The sequence below is a fragment of the Oncorhynchus gorbuscha genome, linkage group LG22, assembly GCF_021184085.1.
Source record: "Oncorhynchus gorbuscha isolate QuinsamMale2020 ecotype Even-year linkage group LG22, OgorEven_v1.0, whole genome shotgun sequence".
NCBI classification, from domain to species: Eukaryota; Metazoa; Chordata; class Actinopteri; order Salmoniformes; family Salmonidae; genus Oncorhynchus; species Oncorhynchus gorbuscha.
Window position 1 is genome coordinate 32,331,428 of NC_060194.1, and position 13,593 is coordinate 32,345,020.

At 41.9% G+C, this 13,593-nt stretch overlaps 1 protein-coding gene across 1 annotated transcript; it reads right to left on the reverse strand.

The window, feature by feature from the left end:
- Positions 1 to 7,731: 7,731 nt before the first annotated feature.
- On the reverse strand, positions 7,732 to 12,577 carry LOC124009530 (peroxisomal biogenesis factor 19-like). The gene is made up of 8 exons (XM_046321392.1): positions 12,445 to 12,577; positions 11,383 to 11,474; positions 11,006 to 11,168; positions 10,255 to 10,340; positions 9,923 to 10,096; positions 9,586 to 9,759; positions 9,431 to 9,475; positions 7,732 to 9,260 (listed from the first exon to the last, which is right to left on the reverse strand). Exons 1-8 carry the CDS (start codon positions 12,506 to 12,508, stop codon positions 9,174 to 9,176), a joined length of 885 nt encoding a protein of 294 aa, XP_046177348.1. The 5' UTR covers positions 12,509 to 12,577; the 3' UTR covers positions 7,732 to 9,173.
- Between the last annotated feature and the right edge of the window lie 1,016 nt (positions 12,578 to 13,593).

The following is a 13,593-nucleotide window of genomic DNA, read 5'->3' on the forward strand; positions in this document are numbered from 1 at the left end:
CAGTTGTCATGAACACATTGAAAGTCAAGAGTTTTCTGAGTGCCCATTTTCTAGCTGTTTTGAATGCAGCAATTAAGATACAGCTGACGCAAAAAACTCCACGGCACAGTGACGATAGAATGGATCCGCCACAGATTAGAACATCTTTGACTACAGTCTATGGATGGGGCTGGCTGGAATCCTAATGAGTTGTACTGAATGAATTATATGTAGAATCCAGCTTTCTACCAAATTCTCCTTTATATAATCATTCAAAGACTCAATCATGCATGCTGTATTCCTGCCCTTCGTGCTGTTGTCTGTGCCCAATAATGTTTGTACCATGTTTTGCACTGCTACAATGTTGTGGTGCTGCCATGTTGTGTTGCTACCTTGCTGTGTTTTCATGTGTTGATGCCATGCTATGTTGTTGTCTTATTCAAATCAAATCTATTTGTAAAGCCCGTTTTACATTAGCCGGTGTCACAAAGTGCTATACAGAACCCAGCCTAAAACCCCAAACAGCAAGCAATGCAGATGTAGAACCACAGTGGCTAGGAAAAACTCCCTATAAAGGCAGGAACCTAGGAAGAAACCTTGAGAGGAACCAGGCTCTGAGGAGTGGCCAGTCCTCTTCTGGCTGGACCAGGTGGAGATTATAACAGTACATGGCCAAGATGTTCAAACGTTCATAGATAACTAGCAGGGTCAAAAAAAATAATAATCACAGTGGTTGTAGAGGGTGCAACAGGTCAGCACCTCAGGAATAAATCTCAGTTGGCTTTTCATAGCCGATCATTCAGAGTTAGAGACAGCAGGTGCGGTAGAGAGAGAAAGTTGAAAACAGCAGGTCCGGGACAAGGTAATACGTCCGGTGAACAGGTCGGGGTTCCATAGCCGCAGGCAGAATGGTTGAAACTGGAGCAGCAGCACTACCAGGTGGACTGGGGACAGCAAGGAGTCATCGGGCCAGGTCCTCCTGAGGCATGGTCCTAGGGCTCAGGTCCTCCTTGAGAAGAGAAAGAGAGAGTGAGAATTAGAGGGAGCATACTTAAATTCACACTGAACACTGTATAAGACAGGAGAAATACTCCAGATTTCACAGACTGACCCTAGCCCCCCGACAAAAACTATTGCAGCATAATTACTGGAGGCTGAGACAGGAGGAGTCGGGAGACTCTGTGGCCCGTCCGACTATACCCCCAGACAGGGCCAACCAGGCAGGATATAACCCCACCCATTTTGCCAAAGCATAGCACCCACACCACTAGAGGGATATCTTTAACCACCAATTTGCTACCCTGAGACAAGCTCGAATATAGTCCACGAAGATCTCCCCCACGAACCCGAGGGAGGCGCCAACCCAGACAGGAAGATCACGACAGTGTCTCAACACACTCAAGTTACGCACCCTTCCTAGGGAAGGCATGGAAGAGCACCAGTAAGTAAGTGACTCAGCCCACGTAATAGGGTTAGAGGCAGAGAATCACAGTGGAGAGAGGGGAACCGTCCAGGCAGAAACAGCAAGGAGGTTCGTCGCTCCAATGCCTTTCAGTTCACCTTCACACCCCTGGGCCAGACTACACTCAATCATAGGACCTACTGAAGAGATGAGAGGAGTAATATGATCCAATTTTTGGGTTCTAGTCAAGATTCTAGCAACCATGTTTAGCACTAACTGATGTTTATTTAGTGCTTTATCCAGGTAGCCGGAAAGTAGAGCATTGCAGTAGTCTAATCAAGAAGTGACAAAAGCATGGATGAATTTTTATGCATAATTTTTAGACTGAAAGTTTCTGATTTTTGTTATGTTCCGTAGATGGAAAAAAGCTGTCCTTGAAAGTCTTGATATGTTTGTCAAAAGAGAGATCAGGGTCCAGAGTAATGCCAAGGTCCTTCACAGTTTTATTTGAGACGACTGTACAACCATCAAGATTAATTGTCAGATCCAACAGAAGATCTCTTAGTTTATTGGGACCTAGAACTAGCATCTATGTTTTGTTCGAGTTTAAAAGTAAAACATTTGCCTTCATCCACTTCCTTATGTCTGAAACACAGGCTTCCAGGGAGGGCAATTTTGGGGATTCACCATGATTCATTGAAATGTACAGCTGTGTATCATCCGCATAGCAGTGAAAGTTAACATTATGTTTCCGAATGACATCACCAAGAGGTAAAATATATAGTGAAGACAAAAGTGGTACTAAACGGAACCTTGAGGAACACCGAAATTTACAGTTGATTTGTCAGAGGACAAACCATCCACAGAGACAAACTGATATCTTTCCGACAGATAAGACCTAAACCAGGCCAGAACTTGTCCGTGTAGACCAATTTGGGTTTTCAATCTCTCCAAAAGAATGTGGTGATCGATGGTATCAAAAGCAGCACTAAGGTCTAGGAGCAGGGGGACAGATGGAGAGCCTTGGTCTGACACCATTAAAAGGTAATTTACCACCTTCATGAGTAAAGTCTCAGTGCTATAATGGGGTCTAAAACCAGACTGAAGCATTTCGTATACATATTTTGTCTTCAGGAAGCTAGTGAGTTGCTGCGCAACAGCTTTTTCTAAAATGTTTGAGAGGAATAGGAGACTTGATAGCTTTTTATATTTTCTGTGTCAAGGTTTGGCTTTTTCAAGAGAGGCTTTTAGAGAGGTTGGTAAACATCCGGTGGATAGGGAGCCATTTATTATGTTCAACATAGGAGGGCCAAGCACAGGAAGCAGCTCTTTCAGTAGTTTAGTTGGAATAGGGTCCAGTATGCAGCTTGAAGGTTTAGAGATCATGACTATTTTCATCAATGTGTCAAGAGATATAGTATTAAAAAACTTGAGTGTCTCCCTTGATCCTAGGTCCTGGCAGTGTTGTGCAGACTCAGGACAACTGAGTTTTGGAGAAATACGCAGATTTTAAGAGAAGTCCGTAATTTGCGTCAAAGAAGTTCATGAATTTATCACTGCTGACTTGAAAGCCATTCTCTCTTGGGGAATGCTGCTTTTTAGTTAGCTTTGCGACAGTATCAAAATACATTTTGGATTGGTCTTACTTTCATCAATCAATTGATTGAGCAGCAGTGAGGGCTCTTCGATACTGCACGGTACTGTCTTTCCAAGAAAATCGGAAGATTTCCAATTTAGTGTAGGGCCATTTCCGTTCCAATTTTCTGGAAGCTTGCTTCAGGGCTCTGATATTTTCTGTATACCAGGGAGCTAGTTTCTTATGACAAATGTTTTTTGTTTTTAGGGGTGCAACTGCATCTAGGGTATTATGCAAGGTTAAATTAAGTTCCTCAGTTGGGTGGTTAACTGATGGTTGTACTCTAACGTCCTTGGGTAGGTGGAGGGAGTGGAAGGGCATCTAGGAATCTTTGGGTTATCTGAGAATTTATAGCATGGCTTTTGATGATCCTTGGTTGGGGTCTGAGCAGATTATTTGTTGCGATTGCAAATGTAAATAAATTGTGGTCCGATATTTATTCTACAGGACACAACAAGGTCCAGAGTATGACTGTGGCAGTGAGTAGGTCCAGAGACATGTTGGACCAAACCCACTGAGTCGATGATGGCTCCAAAATCCTTTTGGAGTGTGTCTGAGGACTATTCATGTGAATATTAAAGTTACCAAAAATGTGAATATTTTCTGCCATGACTACAAGGTCCAACAAGAATTCAGGGAACTCATTGAGGAACGCTGTATATGGCCCAGGAGGCCTGTAAACAGTAGCTATAAAAAGTGATTGAGTAGATCTCTCTTTATGTAGTGTTGTCTCTCTTGTCGTGATGTGTGTTTTGTCCTATATATTTTCTTTTAAATCCCAGCCTCCGTCCCCGCAAGAGGCCTTTTGCCTTCTAGTAGGCAATCATTGTAAATAATAATATGTTCTTAACGGACTTGCCTAGTTAAATAAAGGTTAAATAAAAATAAAAAACCTCAATGTACATTTTAAAAATGTATCAATTGGACATGGACATCATGTGTACACAACTACCGGTTCCCAATATCTCAACCAGCAATGGTATTGCTTTGAGATCTGAACAGAACATAAAACAAAAGGAGGACTGCACTGAGTTTGTTTATTTGATAAACATTGTTAGTTTATTTCTTAATAGGCCTACATATTCCATAGAGTTGATTTATTCAATATATTCAGGCTGATAATTTAATGATGACAGTGGAAAGAGACATGTAGCTAATCGGGTAGAAATAATTGGTTGAATGACACCAGTCCTGAGAGCAGAGGCTATCAGCTCCGACAGTTACATGGACTGATCATGTTCCTTTTGCTGTAACATGAGGCAGTAACACTGACAATAGATAGGCTACCTTCATCTCCTCTCCACAGCCATTACCATATGTCAATGGTAAGCCTATACATTCTCCGCTATTTCTATCACACTTCTCTTATCTGCTGTTCCACTAGTCTATCAGCATGATATACAGTACCAGTCAAAAGTTTGGACACACCTACTCATTCAAGGATTTTCTTTATTTTTTACTATTTTCCACATTGTATAATAGGGAAGACATCAAAACTATGAAATAACACATATGGAATCATGTAGTAACCAAATAAGTGTTAAACAAATCCAAATATATTTGATATTCTTCAAAGTAGCCTCCCTTTGCCTTGATGACAGCTTTGCACACTCTTAGCATTCTCTCGATCAGCTTCATGAGCTAGCCACCTGGAATGCATTTCAATGAACAAGTGTGCCTTGTTAAAAGTTCATTTGTACAATTTCTTTCCTTCTAAATGCATTTGAGACCAATCAGTAGCCCTAGATGGTAAAAGACCAAATCCATATTATGGCTCAAATAAGCAAAAAGCAGCTGCGCTGTTGTAGGCACATTATTGGAGACATGAGCAGAACTCCGGAAGGGGAAAATGGAGTCCCTAGAGAAAGCAAGTACAAGATGAGTGTCAGGGGTGGAGTGGCAGTATTATCATAAGGAGACGTGTACTTGGAAAACGGAGAAGGAATGGAGGGAAAACAGAGAGAGAAGAGGTCTAAGAGTGAGAGAATAAGAGGGTGAGCTTGAGTCGGATAAAAATGGTGGGAAACGGAAGATTGGTTGGCAAAGAGGAATGGTAGAAAGTGTAAGCAGAGGGAGCTGAAGACAGGAGGAGAAATGGAAGTGAATGAGGGTGAAGTATCGGAGGTGGTAGGTGCAGTAAAGTTATCGGAGACGGAGGTATGCACCTGGGTTCAGGATGAACAAGAGTCCGTGACAGTAGGAGTGAAGTTTATGGAAAAAGTGGACTCATGCCTTTTGGCCGATCCATTTGTGGATTCACAGTGGGTGAAAAAAAAAAAAAAGAGTTGGGTCATGTGGAATCGATGAGGGTAACTAGAAGTGGTCTAGTGATAATTGTTTGTGTTTCTGTTGGGCAGAGGAAGAATGCGCTCAAAGTAAAATGAATGGGGGCAAGAAAAGTGAATTGTTTCGTTCTCAAGAAACAGAACCAATGAATGGAGTGATAACTGGGGTAGCAGTAGGAATAAACGTTGACCAGCTGAGGGGAAAGATTCCCAGTGTATGTGATTCTCATTGTTTGACGTGATGCAGACAGAGTGGCAAGAGTGGGGAAACAGAAGAGTCATTGTTCTTTTGAGTTTTGAAGATGAGTCTTTGCCTGACAATGTGAAGTTAGGATAAAAAGTTATCCTGTACGAGCGTATGTGCCGAATACATTAAGATGCTACAGGTGTCAAGCTTATGGGCATGTGGCAGCAGTGTGTTGGAGGGAGGGTCCAAGGTGATTGAAATGTGCAGAAGGGCATGAGACAAAATAATGTGTAGTATTGGGGAAAGTAGTGGAATGTGTTAATTTTAGGGGTGCCCCATGGAGCTGGGGATCAGAAATGTCCCGTGCGAGAGAGGCAGGTTGAGGTTTCCAGGGTTAGAGTAGTGCAGAAGTTGTCATATGCTGAGGCAGTGAAGAAAGTTGAGGAAGATGGGTAAGGGGAGGAGTGGTGAGAGTAGTAAAGACATACCAAAACAGAGGGATAGGACAAAAGTGAAATAAGTTTCAGTAAGATCGGATTTTTAGCATTTATAGCAATGGTTATCAACTGTACTGCAGGGATGGATCGGAAGTCTCAGAAAATGGAGGTTGTGGTGGCATCCCCAGAGAGTTATTTGGGTGTACGAGACTGAGAGTTACAGGATGTATTAAGTGGCAATGTCCTGAGGTAGGAATAAATACATTTAATTAGTGGAGTAGGGAGGGGGTTCATTTTAATTTATATAATTTTGAAATTAGTGAGTAGTGTTAGACGGTAGGGTATTTGTTTAGTACTTTTTTATTTTTCAAGTAAAGTATAAGGGGGTTGAACTCCAGTCTAGTAGGTGGCAGTAATGCAACAAATTGGATGCCAACCGCCGTTTAACCTCATAGAAGAAAAGAAATCAGCAAAGAAACGACAATCCATCGTTACTTTAAGACATGGTCGGTCAATCCGTAAAATTTCAAGAACTTTGAAAAAGTTTATTCAAGTGCAGATGCAAAACAAAATCAAGCACTATGATGAAACTGGCTCTCATGAGGACCGCCACAGGAAAGGAAGACCAAGAGTTACCTCTGCTTCAGAGGATAAGTTCATTAGAGTTACCACCCTCAGAAATTACAAATACATTCTTCAGAGTTCAAACAACAGACATCTCAACATCAACTGTTCAGAGGAGACTGCGTGAATCAGGCCTTCATGGTCGAATTGCCGCAAAGAACCCACTACTAAAGGACACCAATTAGAAGAGACTGGCTTTGGGCAAGAAACACAAGCAATGGAAATTTGTCCTTTGGTCTGGATTCCAAATGTGAGATTTTTTGGTTCCAACCACCATGTCTTTGTGAGACACAGAGTAGGTGAACAGATGATCTATGCATGTGTGGTTCCCACCGTGAAGTATGGAGGAGGTGGTGTTATGGTGGTTTGCTGATGACGCTGTCAGTGATTTATTTAGAATTCAAGGCAAACTTAACCAGCATGGCTACAACAGCATTATCCAGTGATACGCCATCACATCTGGTTTGCGCTTAGTGGGACTATCATGTTTTTCAACAGGACAGTGACCCAACACACATCCAGGCTGTGTAAGGGCTATTTGACGAAGAAGGAGAGTGATTAGTGCTGCATCAGATGACCTGGCCTCCACAATCACCTGACCTCAACCCAATAGAGAAGGTTTGGGATTAATTGGACCGCAGATTGAAAGAAAAGTAGCCAACAAGTGCTCAGCATAAGACACTTGGAAAAGCATTCCAGGTGAAGCTGGCTGAGAGAATGCCAAGTGTGCAAAGCTTATCAAAGCAAAGGGTGGCTATTTGAAGTATCTCAAATATATTTGGATTTGTTTAACACTTTTTGGTTAGTTTTCATGTCTTCACTATTATTCTACAATGTAGAAAATAGTACAAATAAAGAAAAACCCTTGAATGAGTAGGTGTGTCCAAACTTTTGGCTGGTACTGTATGTTTACCACAAGTGAAGTAAATCACAATGTTTGAGGTGATAAGGTGTCTACTCTAGATGCCAGCTGCCAATAAATTACACAACCAGAATGAACATGTCTGGATATAGGTTATGAAAGAGTACATACCTAATGAAGTAGCACCCAATTTGACTAATGAAAATCATTAACTATAGCGGTACTCCCCAAGATTCAGTAATGCATATGTTGGCATATGAAATATCCAGAATGTCACTCCACTCACTCCAAATGAACAGCAAACACAAGGGGTAATTCACAGTCATTTTAACTACTAATCACTGTGCCCACAGCAAAGTCATTTTTGCACATCACTTCAACTCTTGTAAAGATTCTCTGAAATTATTTGAACTGTTTTACTACTTGTGTCTGTCCCTTAAATAAATGCTATATATTTGTATCATTTTGATCACAAGAAAAACAGCAGGGTCACATACCAGTAGTGGTACTGGTTTTGATATAATCATGCGAAACAGTATTCTCTCATCATGGCCCAAATCCAATTTTGACATTGTGGTCACGGTGTCAGAAACCTTTTTTCCATAACTTGTAGTGCATAAAAAGCTAAGAGGGTTATAACCACAGTCACAAGAGTCCCACTACTGGACAGACGCCCCGGGATTCAGGGGACCGTCTTAATCCCGATGGTTACTGACCGACCTTGGCTCTAGCCCCATGCGCAAACCAGAGCACCAACCTCGGTAACCTGTTTAAAAACTTGAATAATGTAAATTATAAATATATGTCACAATTGGCCACAGGACTGGTTCTTAGATCTTGTGGATGTAACAATGTTTGAACCGACGTCAAGAAAACGAGAGGTCAAATCAAGTGCACAGCCATATACAGTCTCTGGTACAACATAGTAGCTTTTGGGAAGGTACTATATAACTAACCAAGGTAAAGTCAGTCTCTAAAAATCAGTTAGCCGTCTTATGATTATGAAATTAGAACGAGGTAAGTTTAACTCCTCGATTTTCTTTAAATAATTCACAAATGTACACTGGTTATGCAACCAACAATATTAATCTACACGCATTTGTTACATTAACAGTATTAATGATGAAAATTGCTAAATTCATAACTCTAAACTAGTGGTCAGAAACAACCTAATCAACCCCTGGGGTGTTGGTTACTTTATTGATTGAGTGGAACTGTGATGGTGGCTCATCACCCTTTGTTGGGCACACAGACCCATGATGATACTGCAGCTATGAAACAACTCAATCATCACTCAGCAACTCTCACAACAGAGAATCCTACTATCCTTGCTGTGAGGTTTATAACAATAATGCAAGACACCATTTTAACCAACAGGCCAGTTCAACCAGTTCTACCAGGGGCTAAACAATGGTGAGTGTAAAAACGGACTCATAAGTCAAGCGCTAGTCATTTGAGCTGTGTGTGTGGGTATGCTACTACCTGTACTATGAATGACCTGGAAAAGCTTACGAAAAACCAAAGCAATTAATTTAAAATCAGTGAAGTGATGATCAGTGAGTTACTGAAGGGTGGTAACATTGGTTTGTTGTGCCACCCTTGACTGTGCCTTCTCTGTAGATACAGAAACATCTGTTGCGAGGAGAGCAGTGCAAACAGTCTCGTTCTCCTCCTTGTCTTGTGACCGATTGTCCTCTCTCATCATCCCCCCCTTGCACACAGCTCCTAGCCTGTGCATCTATTGATCTGGCTGCTCTGACATCACATGATTGAGCACTGCTCTGCCGCTCCGGCCCCAGAGGCTCCTGGGAGATTCAGGGATTCCAGGTCAAAGTTCAGGCCAGGTGGCTGATGGGGGGGGGGAAACAGAGTGGGTTTCATTTAATTTGAATTCATTCTGTATAACACATTTATTTTACCAGATGGACCTTGTCCAAGGAGGGAAGCATACTATGCAGCTGCAATAACAAAAGTTGGTAGCTGAAGGACAAAGAGAGCAAGTGAGAGGAGAAACATACCGATTCACCAGCCAGCTCTTTGGGTGGTTGGCCCAGGTCTTGTAGCTGAAAATTCAGGCAATAACTCATAATCAATATCCATGCATAGCAAACTATCAGTCAGTATGAATGACAACCAACAATTCATGCAGGTAAGAAACAGTCCTCTGTCTCACCTGCTGCATGAGTTCCAGAATGCTCTCAAAGCGATTCTCCCCATCCCTTCCACTTCGCTCTCCCTCCTTCTCAAACCGGCTGCAGATCTCTCCCATGACCTTGTGCTGCTGTTCGTAGCGCTGGAACTGATCTGCCGGGAGGGACTGGCGATTGCTGTTCAACCACTCAGGATACTGCATGAGGATTGAATAACAGTCAGTTATCCAGTTAGAAAGTTGTGTAAAGGGCATACAAGGGAAAGATCTATAAAAACAAGAATCAACATCAGCTAGATGCTTGTTAACTATATACATTTTTAGGGAAAACCCAAACATATGGACAGAAAAACACACTAACCTTCTCAGTGATCTCTTTGAGAGATGGGTAGAGCACTTCCTTGGAGAGTAGATTCTGCATGATGGACTGCATAATCGGCAAGATGTTTCCATCTTCCCCGCCCCCCTGTCCACCCTCATCCAATCCCAGCCCTTCCAGAGTCTTTGCTAGATCCTCTCCAGCCAAACCTGCACTCTGAAGAATAAAAACAGAACAGTCTGAAATGCATCTAAGACCAAAGAAACAGACATTTTGCTAATAGTCCAAAGTTTCAATATTTTCAGAACAATGTCCAAGGGTGGTGACAACCAAACCTTCCATAACTTATGAAAAACATTTACAATCTAAACTACCTGTAAGTTGTCTGCATTTTTCGCCAACCCACTGAGGGTGTCTTTGAGACAGGAAGTGAATTCTTGTTGGGAGGCTACATCAGTACCTGTTCAAATGGAGGACAGTTTGAGTGAATTTTTTCCCTGCAAAACACAGCGTAAAAAATACTGAGATGGAACCCCCCTCATCTCAAATCAATCATCAAATCAAATTTTATTTGTCAGATGTCCCGAATACAACAGCGCAAAATCCTGTGATTTTACCAAGAAATCACAGGAGGTTGTGGCACCTTAATTGGGGAGGACGGGCTTGTGTTAATGGCTAGAGTGGAATGATATCAAATCCATCTAACATTGGGTGACAGGTAGCCTAGCGGTTAAGAGTGTTGGGCCAGTAATTGAAAAGTCGCTGGTTCAAATCCCTGAGCCGATTAGGTGAAAAATCTGCAGATGTGCCCTTGAACAAGGCACTTAACCCTAAGTGCTCCTCTAAGTCACTCTGGATAAGAGCATCTGCTAAATGACTAAAGGGTTACCAGGTGTGATGCCATTTTATTCACTTTGCTCATTATATTATAAGCCAGCCTCCAGTGCGTGAAGCGCTTACTTTCCCAACAATGCAGAGCTAAATTAGCAATTTTTTAAAAAGAAAGTCTCATTTTATTGTGTTACTATTTACAAAGAGTATCAGTACTGAGAACAATGTGCAGGGGTACGAGGTAGTACATTGACAGGCACAAAAGAACGGAACTGAAAATATGTGGATGCTTACCAACTTTCCCTGCTGCCTCTGACAATTTGTGAAAGTGTTGCAGCAGCTCAGGTTCTTCCTGTGCGAGTTCAGTCATGGCTTTCTCCCACTCCTCCTTCGCCTGAGAGGCCATCTCCCCTTCAAACAGAGCCTCAAAGAACTGACTGTCTTCCAGTAGAGGGGGCTAGAGAGAGATGTGCATCAACAAGTAAACAAACTGTTAAATTGATCTTCCCCCATATACAGACAGAAATGGAAAGGGTTGACAGACTTGAGACACTGAAAGATAACGTCTGTACCACAATCTGAACACTAAATACTACAGCTCTTATATGCAAGCGCCAGGCAATTGGTGAAGTTAAGGGACATTCTAGAAACCAGGGAAAAGATTCACTCACTTTCTCTTCACTGCCCTTGGCTGATGGGGGAGACGCGGCAGCAGCAGGAACTGGGGGGGCTGGGTTTGTCTTTTCAAAGTCATCGAGTGCACCTTTAGTAGAGGAAAGTCAGTAAAAGCTGAAATACAGTGGCACAGATAGCAGCATTTCACAGGAACAGGTGGAAGCACGGTCAAGGCAAGGTGAAGGGATTGAGCAGGTAGTTAGAGGTCAAAGTCTGGGTCAAAACTCTTCAAAGTCTGGGTCAATGTGCAATTCAGTCATGCATTAGTAGATTGTCAGTATGATGAGGTCACTACTTCTACTTTAGAAACCATTACCATCTCTGATGTTAGGAGTAACTACTTGAAACATTAAAAACGACAGATTATGATAATCTCCATTAAATTCCTGCTATCAAGATAATAGTAGTCTGGTAGGCCATAGTTAATAACACTGTAATGAAACAGCAGGGAGCAGGTCTCGAACCTTCGACCTTCTATCCCGAAGTCCAGCGGGCTATCGACTGCGCCGCAAAAGCTTGCTCAAGCGGCAGGGTCGTTACAATACACAAAGCGGCATCGGCTACTAGTATGCAATACTATTATGAATTAAAATCGGCAGGCCAGTTGACAGAAAGTATAACAGATAGGTCTGTAAATCCAGATCTCACTAGCTGTCATACTTGCGCTCCAACCATACAACAATGATATACATTTCAAGAGCAGTTTAGCTTGTTAACTTATTATGATGTTACATTTTTGTCAAATCGGGGTCAAAGTTGACGACGAAAATTATATTATAGATATACATCCCCACTGAGCCATCTGCTGCAGCGTTGTAATGCTAATGGTGACCTTTTTGTAAACAGCAAAAGCAGGAGATTTTGTAAGAGAATGCCTGACTTTGGTTCTGGATTTGCCAGGCAGGACCAACCACATTCCACCAACTAGGCTAAACTAGCTAACGTTACCTCGCTAACAAGGCACGTTGCTCCGCTGCGCCACGTTTGACACAATTATTTGTATGAATTAATGTATTGGCAGGATTGATACTTCACTCGGGAGTAATGTCAAATCTTACTGTCCAATAACTCGTCCAGTTCTGTGTCCTGTTCGGCTAACGTTTCCACTGATTCTGACGCCATCTTCTCTCTCTCCAAACAAATGTACTGTAGACGCAGTAAAATGACGTGTGCGTATAAAATCGACGCGAATTGTGCGTCACTCTGGGATGGATTTCTACACAGATTATTTATTATATTGACCAGATACTCAAGTGGCCGCTCTAACGAGTCTTCTTCATAGATGAGATTAACGATAAATAACTGCATATATGGAGTTAATTGGGCAGATTTGTTGCTACTCAAGACCGTTTTGCATGGCTGATTGAGTTCAATGCATGGCACAACGAGTTCAATGTTGACAACTAGCATTATTGCTAAACCTAACTATTTTCCTAACCTTAACCTCCTTCTCCTAACCTGTCATGTTAATTCTCCTAAACTGCTGCGTTAGTTCTCCTAACCTGTGTTAATGGCTAAGCCTAACCCTTTCCCAACCTTAACCTCATTCTCCTAACCTGCTGTGTTAATTCTCCTAACCCTCTATGTTAGTTATCTTAACCTCCTATGTAAACATTAAGCTGACCCACTGTGCAGCTGGCTATGGCCAGTATAACCAATAATGAAGCGCTGATGTTACACCCATCTCCGTTGATCCACCCAATTATTTTTGCAACGTCCACTTTCAGACTCTCAAAGCATGCAGTTACACATGGCACTAGCAATGAGAATACATTTATTCAAAAATGGAAGTCAGTCAGGGAGAGGCAAGATCAGGTGGGACCATTCTAGCTGATGAGAGGGCTGTGTGAACAACTGGCACAACTCCGATATCTACTGAAAAAAATATATAAACGCAACATGTAAAGTGTTGGTCCCATGTTTCGTGAGCTGAAATAAAAGATCCCAGAGATGTTCCATAAGCACAAAAAGCTAATCATTGTTTTTCAATTGACTGATTTCCTTCTATAAACTGTTGCATGTTGAGTTTAGATTTTTGTTCAGTATATTTTGTTCTCAAAGTTGCAGGGATAGACAGTTGGCAACTCTAGTGTGAGATGTAGAAATATTCTGTCAATTTCCATAAACCATTATTGATTACAGAGGAAATTATTTATTTGTCTATATTTAAATTAAATGACAACCAGCAGCAAGTTGGAATATCCATT

What these genes read in the sequence shown, in the direction of transcription:
- LOC124009530 (XM_046321392.1), bottom strand. Translation starts at nt 12,508, where the DNA reads ATGGCGTCAGAATCAGTGGAAACGTTAGCCGAACAGGACACAGAACTG. An exon ending in AAAATGCAGACAACTTACAG is followed by an intron (nt 10,097 to 10,254) that starts GTAGTTTAGATT and finishes TTTATTCTTCAG; the next exon opens with AGTGCAGGTTTGGCTGGAGA. An exon ending in AAGAGCTGGCTGGTGAATCG is followed by an intron (nt 9,261 to 9,430) that starts GTATGTTTCTCC and finishes CCCCCCCATCAG; the next exon opens with CCACCTGGCCTGAACTTTGA.